General features: G+C 33.0%; 1 protein-coding gene across 2 annotated transcripts in view; it reads right to left on the bottom strand.

The window, feature by feature from the left end:
• The window catches only part of LOC136028935 (dol-P-Man:Man(7)GlcNAc(2)-PP-Dol alpha-1,6-mannosyltransferase-like), a 38,425-nt gene continuing 24,825 nt past the window's right edge, over positions 1-13,600 (bottom strand). For both annotated transcript variants that reach the window (XM_065706916.1, XM_065706917.1), the window contains 3 exons: positions 4,764-4,908; positions 2,494-2,720; positions 1-1,115 (listed from right to left, as the gene is read on the bottom strand). In XM_065706916.1, coding sequence (XP_065562988.1) covers positions 257-1,115; positions 2,494-2,720; positions 4,764-4,908 — 1,231 coding nt within the window. In that variant the 3' untranslated portion in view covers positions 1-256. The remainder of the gene's footprint in view (positions 1,116-2,493; positions 2,721-4,763; positions 4,909-13,600) is intronic.

Genomic DNA, 13,600 nt, shown 5'->3' on the forward strand with positions numbered 1-13,600 from the left:
TTTTCATGAATTTTCATAAAAATTTATTAAGGCACAAAAACAATCCATCGACTAGTTTCATCACAAAATACACATCCTATCTTTCGAACGTGTTGTCAAAAAACGTTAAAAAAGTCCAAGAAAAAAGAAATCAAGCAACATTTCTGGGAAAACTGTATCTACAAAAATCTCTAGACTTTGGATTCAGAAGTAGACTTAACATATATCAAACTCCAGCACTCCTTGGGCGCAACTCTTTTAGAATACTGTTTGAAATTCATAAATTTTCATCAGAATCATTACCTAACCACTCGCCAATGTCTTCCAAGCTATCATGAATTAAATAGTGAACTGGATTTCCTTCATGTTCAACTTCATAACTATCAAGTACATAATCATTCAGGAATTCATCATTCAAGTCACTAAAAACATCTGTATCAAAATTTTCTGTTTCATCACTTTCAATATATAAATCAGCTTTCCTTGTTACCTGATCTTTCAAACTTTCTTTCTTCAAATTTATTTTTGCAGAGTTGTCACCTTGGGAAGAACGCTTCCGTAATGAATCTTTGACTTTCCTTTCATTTTTATCCGGCATTTCATTCCTTTTTAGCTTGTTTTCTAGCGTCTTTCGTCGACGATTTTTCTTAAAAATGGGCACGTTTCTATGTAAATTTTTCAAAATAAAGATCGACGGCTTCAAGCGTACTTTTAATGGAGGAAAAGAGGAGTAAGAAAAATGTACTTGGTTAAAAGCCTCCTCAATGGCGAAAATTTCATGTGTTTCTATAAACGGCTTCAGCGTCGTTGAATATTTACTTCTACCTTCGACTAACAAATACTCAAATCTTTGCAAACTGGCGACATCTAGATTTTCACTTTTGTTATATTCCCAGTGTGGGTTGAGTTGGGAAAATCTAGAGATTCCAGTTTGAGCTGAAAATACGTCTATATGCACACTTCGATTTTTGGGAGAATGTTCCAAGCTGTGAAGCTTAGCTAAGGCAAAACCACCAGGATAGTTAGTACTAGAAACGCTTAGAAGAAATAAGCTGAGAATTGAGTTGGCAAGTAAATGCCCAACAGCACTTACGGCTAATATCATTTGAAAATTGCCCTTTAATCGGTTTTCCCACCTGAAAGGTAGAAAACGTTATTAGCAAATTTCTTCAATAAGAACTAAGCTCTGAGACGATGATAGATAAGATAACGAAAAACAAAGGAAAGACGAAAATAATGAAAAACAGAGAAAAGAGGAAGCTAATGAAAAACAGAGGATAAGATAATGAAAAAACAGAAATTACATAAATAAAAGTAGGTCTATCACGCCCCTAAGCCATATGACAGAACGTTTATGGGGCTTTGCTGAAAATAATTTCAATCTCGAGCACTGTGTTTCTATTGGTCATAAAAATAACACAACAAAAACATAATGCTAAATACCGAATAATGCTATAAAAATTATATAATGGAATATTTCCGATTTTGACTTTCAGTACAATTTGCTATTTTAAAAGAATTTTCTTTCCATTAAACTTTACCTTTAGATTCTCTTTCATTCCAAGAAAATTTGATAATAATAAAAAAAAACAATGCAAACCTTTAAAATTAATATTGGTAATTTGTGAAGCAATTTTTGTTAGTTCTTTTTAGACAATATTCGGAATTGACGAGTTAATAAAGTATAAATTTGAAAGGAAAGTGCATAAAAGAAAGAAATAACGCAAAAATTTACTGTATATCCGACCAATGCAACTAGACAGATTGTTTAAATTCAATGGCGTTGTTTCCTCAATTCCTGAATTTGATATGACAAAACGTTAAAATGATAGAAGTGATAAATGGTAAAATGATAAAAGGTAATACTACAATGATAACAAAGAAATTATTTAAAATATATTTTGTTTTCCAGTAAACCATAAATGAGGCTCTGGCAATCAGATACTCTAGCAAGTAGAAGATGGTAGACCTACTCTAATTTGTGGTTATTTAAATTGGTTTTCGATTATTTTTACTTCTATTCGCTTTAGGATTCATCTATTCATGCATAGAAGTATCTTGTATCTTTCTTTTGATGCTATTATTCATTTCAATTTCCGTTTGTTTTGTGTTTTGTTTATTCATTCATAGTATTTTCTGTTTATAGTTTTAAGTTTGAATCATTGCATGAATTTACATCTATTTGTTTTAGGTTTTAATATGGTTCTTTTCTTTTAAAATATATTTTAAAATTGATTTTGTTCGTTTTTATTAACAGTTTTGTTGTTGGTTAATTGTAGGAATATTTCTAAAGTTTCTTAAGCTTATCCATATGATGATTATATGTTGGAAAGTAACTTACTTTCATCACAATCTGAATATGTATTTAAAATTTTTGATCATTTATAAATTTGCGCAATATTTTTAAAGCAATATTTAATACCCATTGTGATATGTGATGATGTGTGACATGCAATGTGATGATGTTTGACTGGCGGTATAACAGAATACATAAAAAAACCATAAACAACTTACAATCTATGGCAGCCCATTGCAGCGGCCAAATCCAGGAGAGGAATGACGTAAATAATAAACCGAAGTTCTTTATGCCCAAGAAAAGAATAAATCAATACAAATCCAATAGGTGGTAATAGAAATTCAATTGCTCGTCGATCGAAATAAACACTGAATAGTACTAAAAGCAATGACGCCCCCAGGGCCCGAGGCAAGGCTGAATAGAAATACCAAAAGAACGGCGAGGTCTGAAAGAAGAACAAAACAATAGATCAAGAAACACAAGATAATTTATTAAAAGAGGGGTGGGGTTTTTAATCCAAACCCCTCTGGGGTAATCAGTGATATAACTATCGAAGATCACAACATTGGACCAAATGATTTTCAACATTTTGTGTTTGGTTAGCTCGTAAAACACTGAATCAGTAGAAACGTGGCGTCAGTTATGTCTTGTCTTTCGGAAAATTATTATTTTAAAATGCTAGACATGTTTAAAGTTACCTTTTCGTTTTTTTTATAATGTCAACTCAAAATAACTTAAATCCAAAAGTTTACTTTTTTGCTGGCATGGTGGTATAGAAAAAAACAAAACAAAAAAACTTCCCGCTGCTTTGGCGCATTTTCTATCTGGGAAGCATCTCAAGTATCTTTGCAAGAACGACGCATATGGGTATCAAAAGGCTTTAAATATTTATTTATTTTTTACCTTGGTTGTCAAATTTGTACAAATCATGCATAAACTGCAAAACGAGTCAGGTAATATTTCACAAGACTTTGCAACGATCAGACTGATCTATAATTGTTGCTTTTTCAGCATCACAAAATATAAGCTGTAAGCTCCCAAAGCATAAAATGTTTTAAAACAGAAACCCTCCCACCGACTCAAGAAAAAAAAATTCGGATTTGAACTTTCTGGATATCTTGACAATTAGTTACACTAGTTTCAAATTCATGTAACAACAATGGGATCAACTTTAAATAAGACTAGAATCTTGAGATTTTCAGCTTTAAGAATAATCGTTTCTAGATCTTTTTTGATTGGCTAAGTAATCTCCGTTTATGATAATAAAAAATAACAATCATGAATACGTCCAATTTCTAGCGGCAAATACCAAATTCCTACAAAATTTCAATAAAAGAGAACGCATCATTTCTTCAAATCACTGGATAATCAAAGACCGATTAAAAAAAAAGTAACATTAAAGTTAAAAACTTAAAAGTTAAATCAACTTTAATTTAAAAGTTAAACTTTTACGTGCCAAAGTAACACTTCCTTCTTTAATATCTGAAAAACTTTCTTTACAGGCTAAAAGACTATTCAGAAAGGGTTTACTAGCTAAAAAGTAGTTGTTTGTTATAGTAGAACAACAATCCACAAACAATTTCAATTCACAAAATTATTTTTTTAAAGCTATATATACCTTGGAAGTAATCAGGGAGAGAGAAAGAATGAATGTCTAATTTCAAGACACAAAGATACTCATACACTTTACTTCTAGAATAATAAATAATAATGTGTCGTAAGAACTATAAAAGCAACTCTCTTGCTTAAAACAACAAAGTTGGTTTTCAGAACAAATCTTTTCACCTTCTTCCAAGTTTAAGGAAGTCTTGGGGCTTGATGATACAGATAATCAGTATGAAATGTAGACGGCAACAGTAAGAAAGTATAAGGAAGTACTTCTAGTGAGAAACGCCACTTTCTACGTAGGAATTTTGTTCTGTGAATATACCAGAATAGTAAAACTTACAAAAAATAAAATAGAAAACACAGAAAAATTGTAAAAACTAGATGTTTCGTGAGAGAGGTGAACCATTTTTTTCTACTATATTTTTATAGTAGAATAATTATTTGGTAACTAATTTATATAATAATATAATAATTATATAACTAACAATAATCAATTGGTATTTAACTAATTTTTATAGTAGAATATTATATAGTATTCTTTTAGTATTAAATTTTCTGTATTTTATATTTTTATTTTCAACTATCTTTTATATTCTACTGCTATATTTTTTTCTATCTTTCACAAATTCGACAAGAATATTTGAAACCAAAGTTCACTAGACTTACAATATGATATTATTTTTGCTGACATTTTATTGCCAAAATCTGAGGTTTAATTAATTTTTGACTGTTGCAAGGTTCCCAAACTAATTTGATGCGTTGTTATAATCACATAATAAGATTAAAATAAAAACTAAAAAAGTTCTTTACGAAAAATTTTACATACCTCCTACTCTGAACTAAAAAACAATAAAATTTCTTTACGAAAAATTTTACATACCCCCCACTCTGAACTTTTATTCTCGACAATGTTAAACCAGAGAACCTCTCCTTCAGGCCATAACAATCGCTTCCAAAATATAGAATCAATGATAACGGTAGCAGCTAGAGAGACCACACCACACGGTACAGCCATCCTAATTGCCCTGAAATGAAAGGAGAAAAATTCCAAATTATAAGAAATATAAGGAATAGAATGAGGTATATTTCTTCAAATGAGTGATAACTAATATTTCTTGAAATCAATAAATACAAAAAACTTTATAAGAAAGCAAACACAGGGAGTAAATAGTCTAGTTGATAAACACAGTAGATCGCAGCCTTCCCTAGTTTAGTTGCACTAATTAATATAATTACATTTTTTTTTATAATAAACAGGAAAATCATACATGAGCAGGGATAACTAAACTTTTTTATCAACCCACACAAAAACATTGGTTTTCTTTCTTCAGTACCAACGGATTGAAGCAAATACAATTTTATTGCTTATCTGATCGCAGTAATGATTACGAAGATATTTCCCCCTCCCCTTTTTTTACAGAATTTTCTGTAGTTTGAGTTTTGAAATTGATTATAAACGAAATAATAAAAAAGACAAAGACCTTTATATACCAGTTCCTGGTGAAAAACTTAAATGTGCTTTATTGAAACACAATATTTCAACTTGCTTCAAATCGATCAGGCCATTGGGCAACTTTCTAAGTTTTGGGGAAGATAAAACTGATAGCATTTTGGCAAGTGGAGTATACAACATAAAACAAACAAAAATATCTTGCTATTGAGGTATAAATGAAACCCAAAACAAACATAAATTAAATAGACAATCATAGCAAACATACAAACAATAGTCACTAGTATAAATGAGTAAATCAATGTTTAAACGAGTGAAACTTAAATTGGATATGCAGATCCAGCTTGAAACAAGTTTTCAAAGTTTTCAAGATCAAAGAAGATACAGATACAGTAAAGAAATGATATAATTAATTGTTATAGGAAACTCATGATCTTAATGTTAGCCAACTTCATGATGAACATTTTTGAAAAGTAAAAATCAAATCAAATTAAATGTTTGATATATAATGCTAATAATTGTTGAAATATCATCAGTTTAAGATTTTATTCCAATGTAATTTTATTTTGATTTTCAATGCTGCAATAACTGGAAAAGAAAATATTTGTAATATATTTCGTTTTGAGTGAAGTGCCAATGGCGTAGTAGGCTTTAGACTTTTACATTTAGGGAAGGGGGCAGTATCCAAACTCTTGTTTGTAGTGAAGCTATATTTGTCTTGAACAGTCTTGGAAAGAACTAATAAAATTCAACTAAATATTATATATACAATGATATTAATTGCTGAAAGCTCATCAGTCCAAATTTGATTTTGCTGCAATTTTCATATTTATTTTCAATGTTGTAATATGAAAAAAAGAAAATATTTGTAATATAATTCGCTTTCAATAAAGCGCCAATGACGTAATAGATTTCAGACTTTTACAGTGAAAAAAGGAGGCAAAACCCAAACTCATCTTTGTAGAGATTTTTGTTTATTTCAAGCTGGATCTGCATATTCAATTTAGATTTCACTCGTTTCAAGATTTATTTACTCTTTTATATTAGTAGCTATTGTTTGTTTGTTTGCTATGATTGTTTATTTAATTTCTGTTTGTTTTGGGTTTCATTTATGCCTCAATAGCAATATATTCTTGTTCGTTTTAAGCTTCATTTACATATTCAACTTGAGCTTTACTCCTTTATGTCATTACATGTGTGTGCTTTTTTGCTATGATTGTTTATTTAATTTCTGTTTGTTTTGAGTTTCATTTATTCTTTAATAGTAATTTCAGGCAGTTTTGATTTTGTTTTATTGCATGTTTCTATTTCTTCTGATCTTAAGTTTAATATAAACTTTACTTTTCTTTAGAAAACTTCTTTTTCGAATTTTTTATTTAATTGGTTTCTGTTCGTTTTTGATTGCCAAAACTTCAATTTTTTCAAAATTGCTTATTTCAAAATATTCTTTTTTTATTCCAAAAGAAATTAACAGCTTTAGTAAGAACTAATAAATTAAACTGAACATTTTAAATGTAATGGTATTAATTGCTGAAAGTTCACCAGCTCAAGATTTTGTTTTACCCAGGCCGGATTTAAAGCTTTGACGCCTCTAGGCCAAAGCATTTTGGCTGCTCTGTTTTTGCATGAAATTCGGGAAGTCCCCAGAACCTCGGAAATAGTGAAAGCCGCAGGGCCTAGTGGGTCTATTGGTAAATCCTTGTCTTGTTCATCTGCAAATTTGATTTTGTTTTCAATGTTGTAATAAGAACAAAGGAAATATTTGTAATATAATTCCTGATAGTAAAGCCCCCAATACACAGTGGGCCTTATACTTTTACCGTTAGAGAAACGGGCAGTAACCATACTCTTGTTTGTGGTAAAGACACAATTCAGTAGAAGTACATAACCCCTACTCCCTGAAAACGACCTTGGTCTGACAACCAATCCTTAATCCGATTCTCATTTATGTTCAAATTCTGTTCTCCCAATTATTATAATTATAAAAGAGGTAAACTAATTTTACAGAACTTTATAGCCACTTGAGTAACAGAATGATAATTCGAAGCAACAGAATTGGTTATTTAATTAAGAGAATGATACTTTTACCGTTAGGGAAACGGACAGTAGCCATAATCTTGTTTGTAGTGAAGACACCACTCATTAGAAGTACATAGCCCCAATTCTTTCAGAAAGAATCGGGAAAAAATATTTTCGGAGTCTTTTTTTAATCTTTGTTCATTTTTTGATTGCAAAAAATTTCAAGTTATTAAAAAAGTCATTATTTCAAGATGAAGTATTCTTTTTCAACATCAACCTTTCATCAAAATATCAAAACTAGCATCAAAGTTAAGAAGGTATAAAAGTAAACTAAGTATCAAAGTAAGAATATTAACTCTAAAAAAAATGAGCTATTAGTTTCAATTTCCGATCGAATGACCCCCCTCAAAAGTTAATACGGCCACCCCTTCTATAGGACCTTACATTCTACGACTAGAGCTTCTTTTGTAATAAGAAATTTTGCTCCCTGCGTATGGGATATTATACAGGTTGCGATTCGAAATGCAAGTCATCTGGTAACCTTCAAGGCCACAGCCAAAAAAATTTTCCTTGCAAAAGAATAGTATTTATGAATGTGTTTTGTGTAAGTAGAATAGTTTTTGTATATATGTGGATTTGGTGATATTACCAGGTAGAATAATATAAAATAGTATTTTTTAGAATACATAGAATAGAAGATATGCACCTGCTCCCAACAAACCCTTATGGGTTTTCTTAGCAAGTGCAGGAAAAATGTTCTGTATTTTTTTTTGTCAAATAAAATTATCTCATCTTATCTATTCTAACAATGGTCAACTTACACAAGTTATAATTATTGTCACAGGGAATAGGGAATATTTCTCAGCCCATAAGTTACAGTAATTTGAATTTTGGACTATTATGAACAAAATGGCTATTTCAAAATTTTGATAAGAAGCATTTGGGGAATAAAGGCACAAGGGGAGGGGGAGGGACTTGTTACTTTTTGATCACTTTCGATTCTCAAGAACTTACATAAGTTACAATTTTTGTTCCGGGTGCTATTGAGGATTTCTCAAACCCCAATTTATAGTTATTTGAATTTTGGACTATATAAAATGAATATCTAATTTTTTTGTCGGATGTAATTGGAGAAAAGTGTGTTGGGGGGAGGGGAGAAGGAAGTGAAAAGTCATTTTTAATTACTTTAAAAAGATAACTAGAACTTTCGATTTCCAATCAAAAGAACAATTTCTGAATTTTATACGACCACCCCTCGCATAAAACCTAATATGCCCTTGGGGCATAGCTTACAACACTTGCCCCCAGATTTTCCAATGATGAACCCTCTCTGAAGTTTATACGAGCATCCCTTCTACATAAACCACATATGCCTCCAAGGCATAACTCACAACACCTGCCCTCGGGCCCTGAGGGGTTGGGTGTTTGTTTTCTGATGTTTGAATTTTTTTTAATGGTTATCTCAAAATTTTTATCGCATAGATTTGGGGAAAAGGGGGTGGCGGATGAGGGGAGGGTTCTAGTAACCATTGGATCTCTTCTGAATCTTAAAAAGTGAACTTGAACATTCAATTTCCAATTAAATGAGCTCTCTCTGAAGTTTATACGAGCATCCCTTCCATAAGAACCATATACGCCCCCAGGGTATAACTTACAACAACTATCCCCAGGCCCTGGGGGTTGTGTCGACACCAGAGTTTCTCTTTCCTGATCTTCAAACTATTTTTAACAAAATAGCTATCTCAAAATTTTTATCTGATACAATTAGGGAAAAAAGAATGTGGAGGGGGGGGCTACTTGCCCTCCAATCTCTTTTGAAAGTAAACTAGAACCTACAATGGCCAAACAAATGAGCTCTCTCTCAAGTTTATACGAACATCGCATCCAAAAAAACCTTTTATGCCCTTAGGCCATAAATTGTAACACCTTCCCCAGGGGCCCTGGGAAGTTGTGTCGACATCGGAGTTTTGTTATCTGACCTTTGTATTATTTTTAACAAAATGGCTATCTCAAAATTTTTACCTGATGTATTTGGGGAACTATGGGCGTAGTTCAAGTTCTATTTATTTTCATAAAATAACAATAACAAAAACAATATCCCAAAGGGCTCAATGGCCCGTTATTTGGGAAACACGGCATACAATAAATAAAGAATCATAAAACTTGTCATAAACATACTAACCAACATCTATATATATATATATATATATATATATATATATATATATATATATATATATATATATATATATATATATATATATATATATAAGGAAAAGAAATCAACCCACCGGTGGTCTCCACGAAACAGCGACCCTCATATCACCCGACAATAAAATACAAATTAAAATTCTCGCGTCATCGAGGATACAACACCAACAAAACAACAACCCAAAAAAGAAAAAAAAATAATAAATAAACCTTAAGAAACATTTAATAAGAAGCCTTTAATAAGAAATTTTTCATCAGTCTCTTAAAGGAGCCAAGTGTTTGTGACTGCCGTATCTCAGCGGGAACCAAGTTCCAAGCACGCCCCACAGTCACAGCCAGGCCGAAGTCTGAACGAACCGAGGGACTAGCTGGAATCATCACATCCTCCCGGTTACGAACCATATATAAATTTACTTCCCCTACTAGTTTAATCATTCCCGAAAAGCAACATGGGAGATCTCCTTGGAAGTATTGATATGCCAACGAAGATAAGAGATAAAACATAAATATCTTTAATCTTGAGGAGGGCAAGAGGAGTGTGTGTAGCCGACTGGAAAATTCTTGCCGCTTTCTCATAAAGATTATGAATAGGAGCAAGTACCGAGGGAAATGTGGACATCCACACTCCCCTAAATCAGAGAGAAGTATAAAAGACGGATAATAGGGAAAGAAAATAAACGCTTTAGTTTTCGGATGATCCCAAGTCCACGGGAAATTTTTACTCTTATTATTTGAACATGCCACTTAAAATGATAAATTTTCATTCAAAAGAACTCCCAGGAATCGCACATATCGATCCGGGGGACGACTTATGGAGCCTCTTGGTAAATGAAGCTCAGTAATTGTGGGACAGCTCACACCTTTACGAGAATAAATAAGAAGGTAGGACTTTTTTACATTTAAAGTTAGTTGATTTATGTCAAACTAAAAGAGTATTTTCTCAGTCATTGCTTGAAGCTTTAGAATAAGGGATGATTCATCCGGTGCTGCAGCACCTAAAGTAGTGTCATCTGCAAATGCTATTATTTCTTCTCGACTATCAGGTGTGAACACCAACGTACTCTGAGAGTAAGATATGTGACACAATCCACAACAAACATTGTTAATTGGGATGTTAAAGAGTCGGTAGAGATCGTTCACATAGATGAGGAAGAGGGTGGGCCCAAGAATAGAACCTTGGAGTACTCCACATTCTATTGGAACTTTTTCGTCTGTAACTTCCGAGGCGATAGATCTGTCAGTTAGGTATGACGAGAACCAAGACAATCCTTCCCCACGGACACCAACATTACAAAGTTTACCAATGAGAATCTTATATATTAGGCTGTCAAAAGCTTTCTTTACATCGAGAAAAATGGCTGCAGGAATAAGATCAGAATCTAAAGATCGTCGTATAAACTGAAGAAGTCTATTACAAGCATGTTCTGTAGAATACTTTGCGCAAAACCCAAACTGATGCTGATGGAAAAAAAATTAGCTTCAAGAAATCTCACTAGACGTTTGTGCATTGCCCTTTCAAATATCTCAGAGAACACTGACAAAAGAGAGATCGGCCAGTAGTTCCCAGGATCCTTTTGGTCACCTCCTTTAAAGAGAACTATAACACGTGCAAGTTTAAGACGTTGGGGAAATACTCCTAGTTGAAATGATCTATTAATCAAATGGTAAATTGGGGTGATAATCGATGGAAGAATATGTTTAATTACTTTAGCAGAAATTTGGTCAAAACCTGCTGAAGAATTCTTTAAAGACAGAACAATATTTCTAATTTCCTGCACCGTAACCTCCTCAAGAACCATTGATTTCAAGAACGAGGGACCTAAGAACTGCTTCAAAGACTGTGACACAGAGGAATAAAAAACGCTATTAGCAGTTTTTTCCCTATCTCCGCAAAGAATTTGTTCATATGATGTCGAATTTGGCCTTTTTCTATTTTAAGTTGATCGTCTACAATGAGAGACTTAGGGAGACCTTCTGGTTTCATGGATGGCCGACTAACTTCATTAATCACGTCCCACGTCTTTTTTTATATTTTTACCGCAATCAACAAATCTCTTTGTAAAATATACTGTTATAGCTCTGCGAATAATTGATTTCAGAAAATTACGGTACAACTTAAATGCTTCTAACTTGGCCTTATTTGGTCTTTTTTTGTACTCCTTCCAAAGGTTCTGCTTCCTTTTTATTGACTTTAGGACTCCAGATGTTAACCAGGGAGCTACAGATGTTGGTCTTTTTGATCGAGGATTTTTTAAAGGAGCTTTTAGACAATAAGACGTGAATTTTTCCTTAACAGTGTCATAAAACTGGCCAAATATGTCGTTATAATCGCCTAAACTAATATTTTCTGGTAAAGAAAAGTCCCATTTATATGTATCAAGATCTTCTTTCAATCTATCCAGCTCCACTGGTGAGCAACAAAATCTAGGTTTATCCTGGGGGACTAATCTTTGTGGATTTTGGAGGATTTGAAACAGGGCTGAAACTGGCAAATGGACGGAAATGTCAGAAAGCAATACTTCATTCTTAATGGAGAGTAGCGATTAAAAAATATTGTCAATTAATGTTGCTGACTGGTTTGAAATCCTTGTCGGTAGGGAGGGCTAGTTGCTCTTCGATCTCTCTTGCCTCTGAAAAAGTGAACTAAACCTTGTAATTTCCAATCAAATGAGCCCTCTCTGCATTTTATACGAGAAAAGCCTTATTAAAAACCATATTTGCCCCCAGGACACAACTTAGGAAGCCTGCCCCCGGGCCCTGGGTGGTTTTGTCGACCCTGGAGATTTGTATATGATCTTTGAATTATTTTTCACAGAATGGCTACCTCAAAATTTTTATCTGATATATTTGGGGAAAACAGGGCGTGGGGGAGGGCTAGCTGCCTCCAATCACATTGGACCCTTAAAAAGTGAGCTAAAACTTTAAATTTTTAATCAAGTGAGCCCTCTTCGGTTTATACGAGCATCTCTTCCATAAGAACCTTATACAACCCCAGTGCATAACTTACAAAGCCTGCCCCCGGGCCCTTGGGGGTTGTGTCGACCTCGGAGTTTTTGGTATATGACCTTTAAACTATTTTTAACAAAATGGCTATGTCAAAAATTTTTATCTGATGCATTTGGGGAAAAAGGGCATAGGGGGGGGGGGGGGGCTAGCTGCCATCCGAAAAAGTGAACTAAAACTTTTTAATTTCCAATCAAATAAGCCCTCTGTGAAATTTATTAAGGTATTCCTTCTATAACAACCTGGCATAACTTACAATGCCTGCCCCCGGGCCCCGGGGGGGGGGTGTATCGACCCTGGAGCTTTTTTTATATGATCTTTGAACTATTTTAAATAAAATGGCTACCTAAAATTTTTATCGGATATATTTGGGGAAAAAAGGACGTGGGGCGGGGGTAGTTACCCTCCGGTCACTTCTGAATCTTAAAACGGCACTAGAAGTCTCAATTTCCAATCGAATGAGTCCCCTTTGAAGTTTGTACCACGACCCCTTCAATATGAAGTGCCTCTGGGAAAAAAAATAAATAATAAATCAATATTAAAACATTGGAGTCGTATGACCTTTACTATAGGCAAACCTATAGCGTTGCCTCTGACGAACCTTTATTTATAAAGTCTTACAAATCTCTGAGAAAAAAAAAATAGCAGTAGATGCTAACCAGAGGTTTATTTCTCAACAGAATATTTAAGTCAATATTAAATGTCTAATTTATGATCTTGTTTTTGTCAGTTGCTTTTATGTGTTTATGAAAGTAGCTGGCTAATTGTATGTAAGTATTAACCGTGTATATATTAGTTGGGCTGTTTTTAGTTTTATATATATCTCTATTTGTATTATTTTAGTTTAATGTTTTACTTGTTTTTTTTTGTTCTCTCTTTTCTTTTTTTTCTTTCTCTTCTTTTCCTTCATTTTGGCCCTAGATCTGTTTGTCGTTTCCAGATTAGTTTTTGCGTTTAATTTAGTACAGTTCTTAAAAAGCAAGTCAGAATTATTTTTACATTTTAACAGTACTAAGATTAGCAGTATTGACATT

This window comes from Artemia franciscana, chromosome 7 (assembly GCF_032884065.1).
Source record: "Artemia franciscana chromosome 7, ASM3288406v1, whole genome shotgun sequence".
NCBI classification, from domain to species: Eukaryota; Metazoa; Arthropoda; class Branchiopoda; order Anostraca; family Artemiidae; genus Artemia; species Artemia franciscana.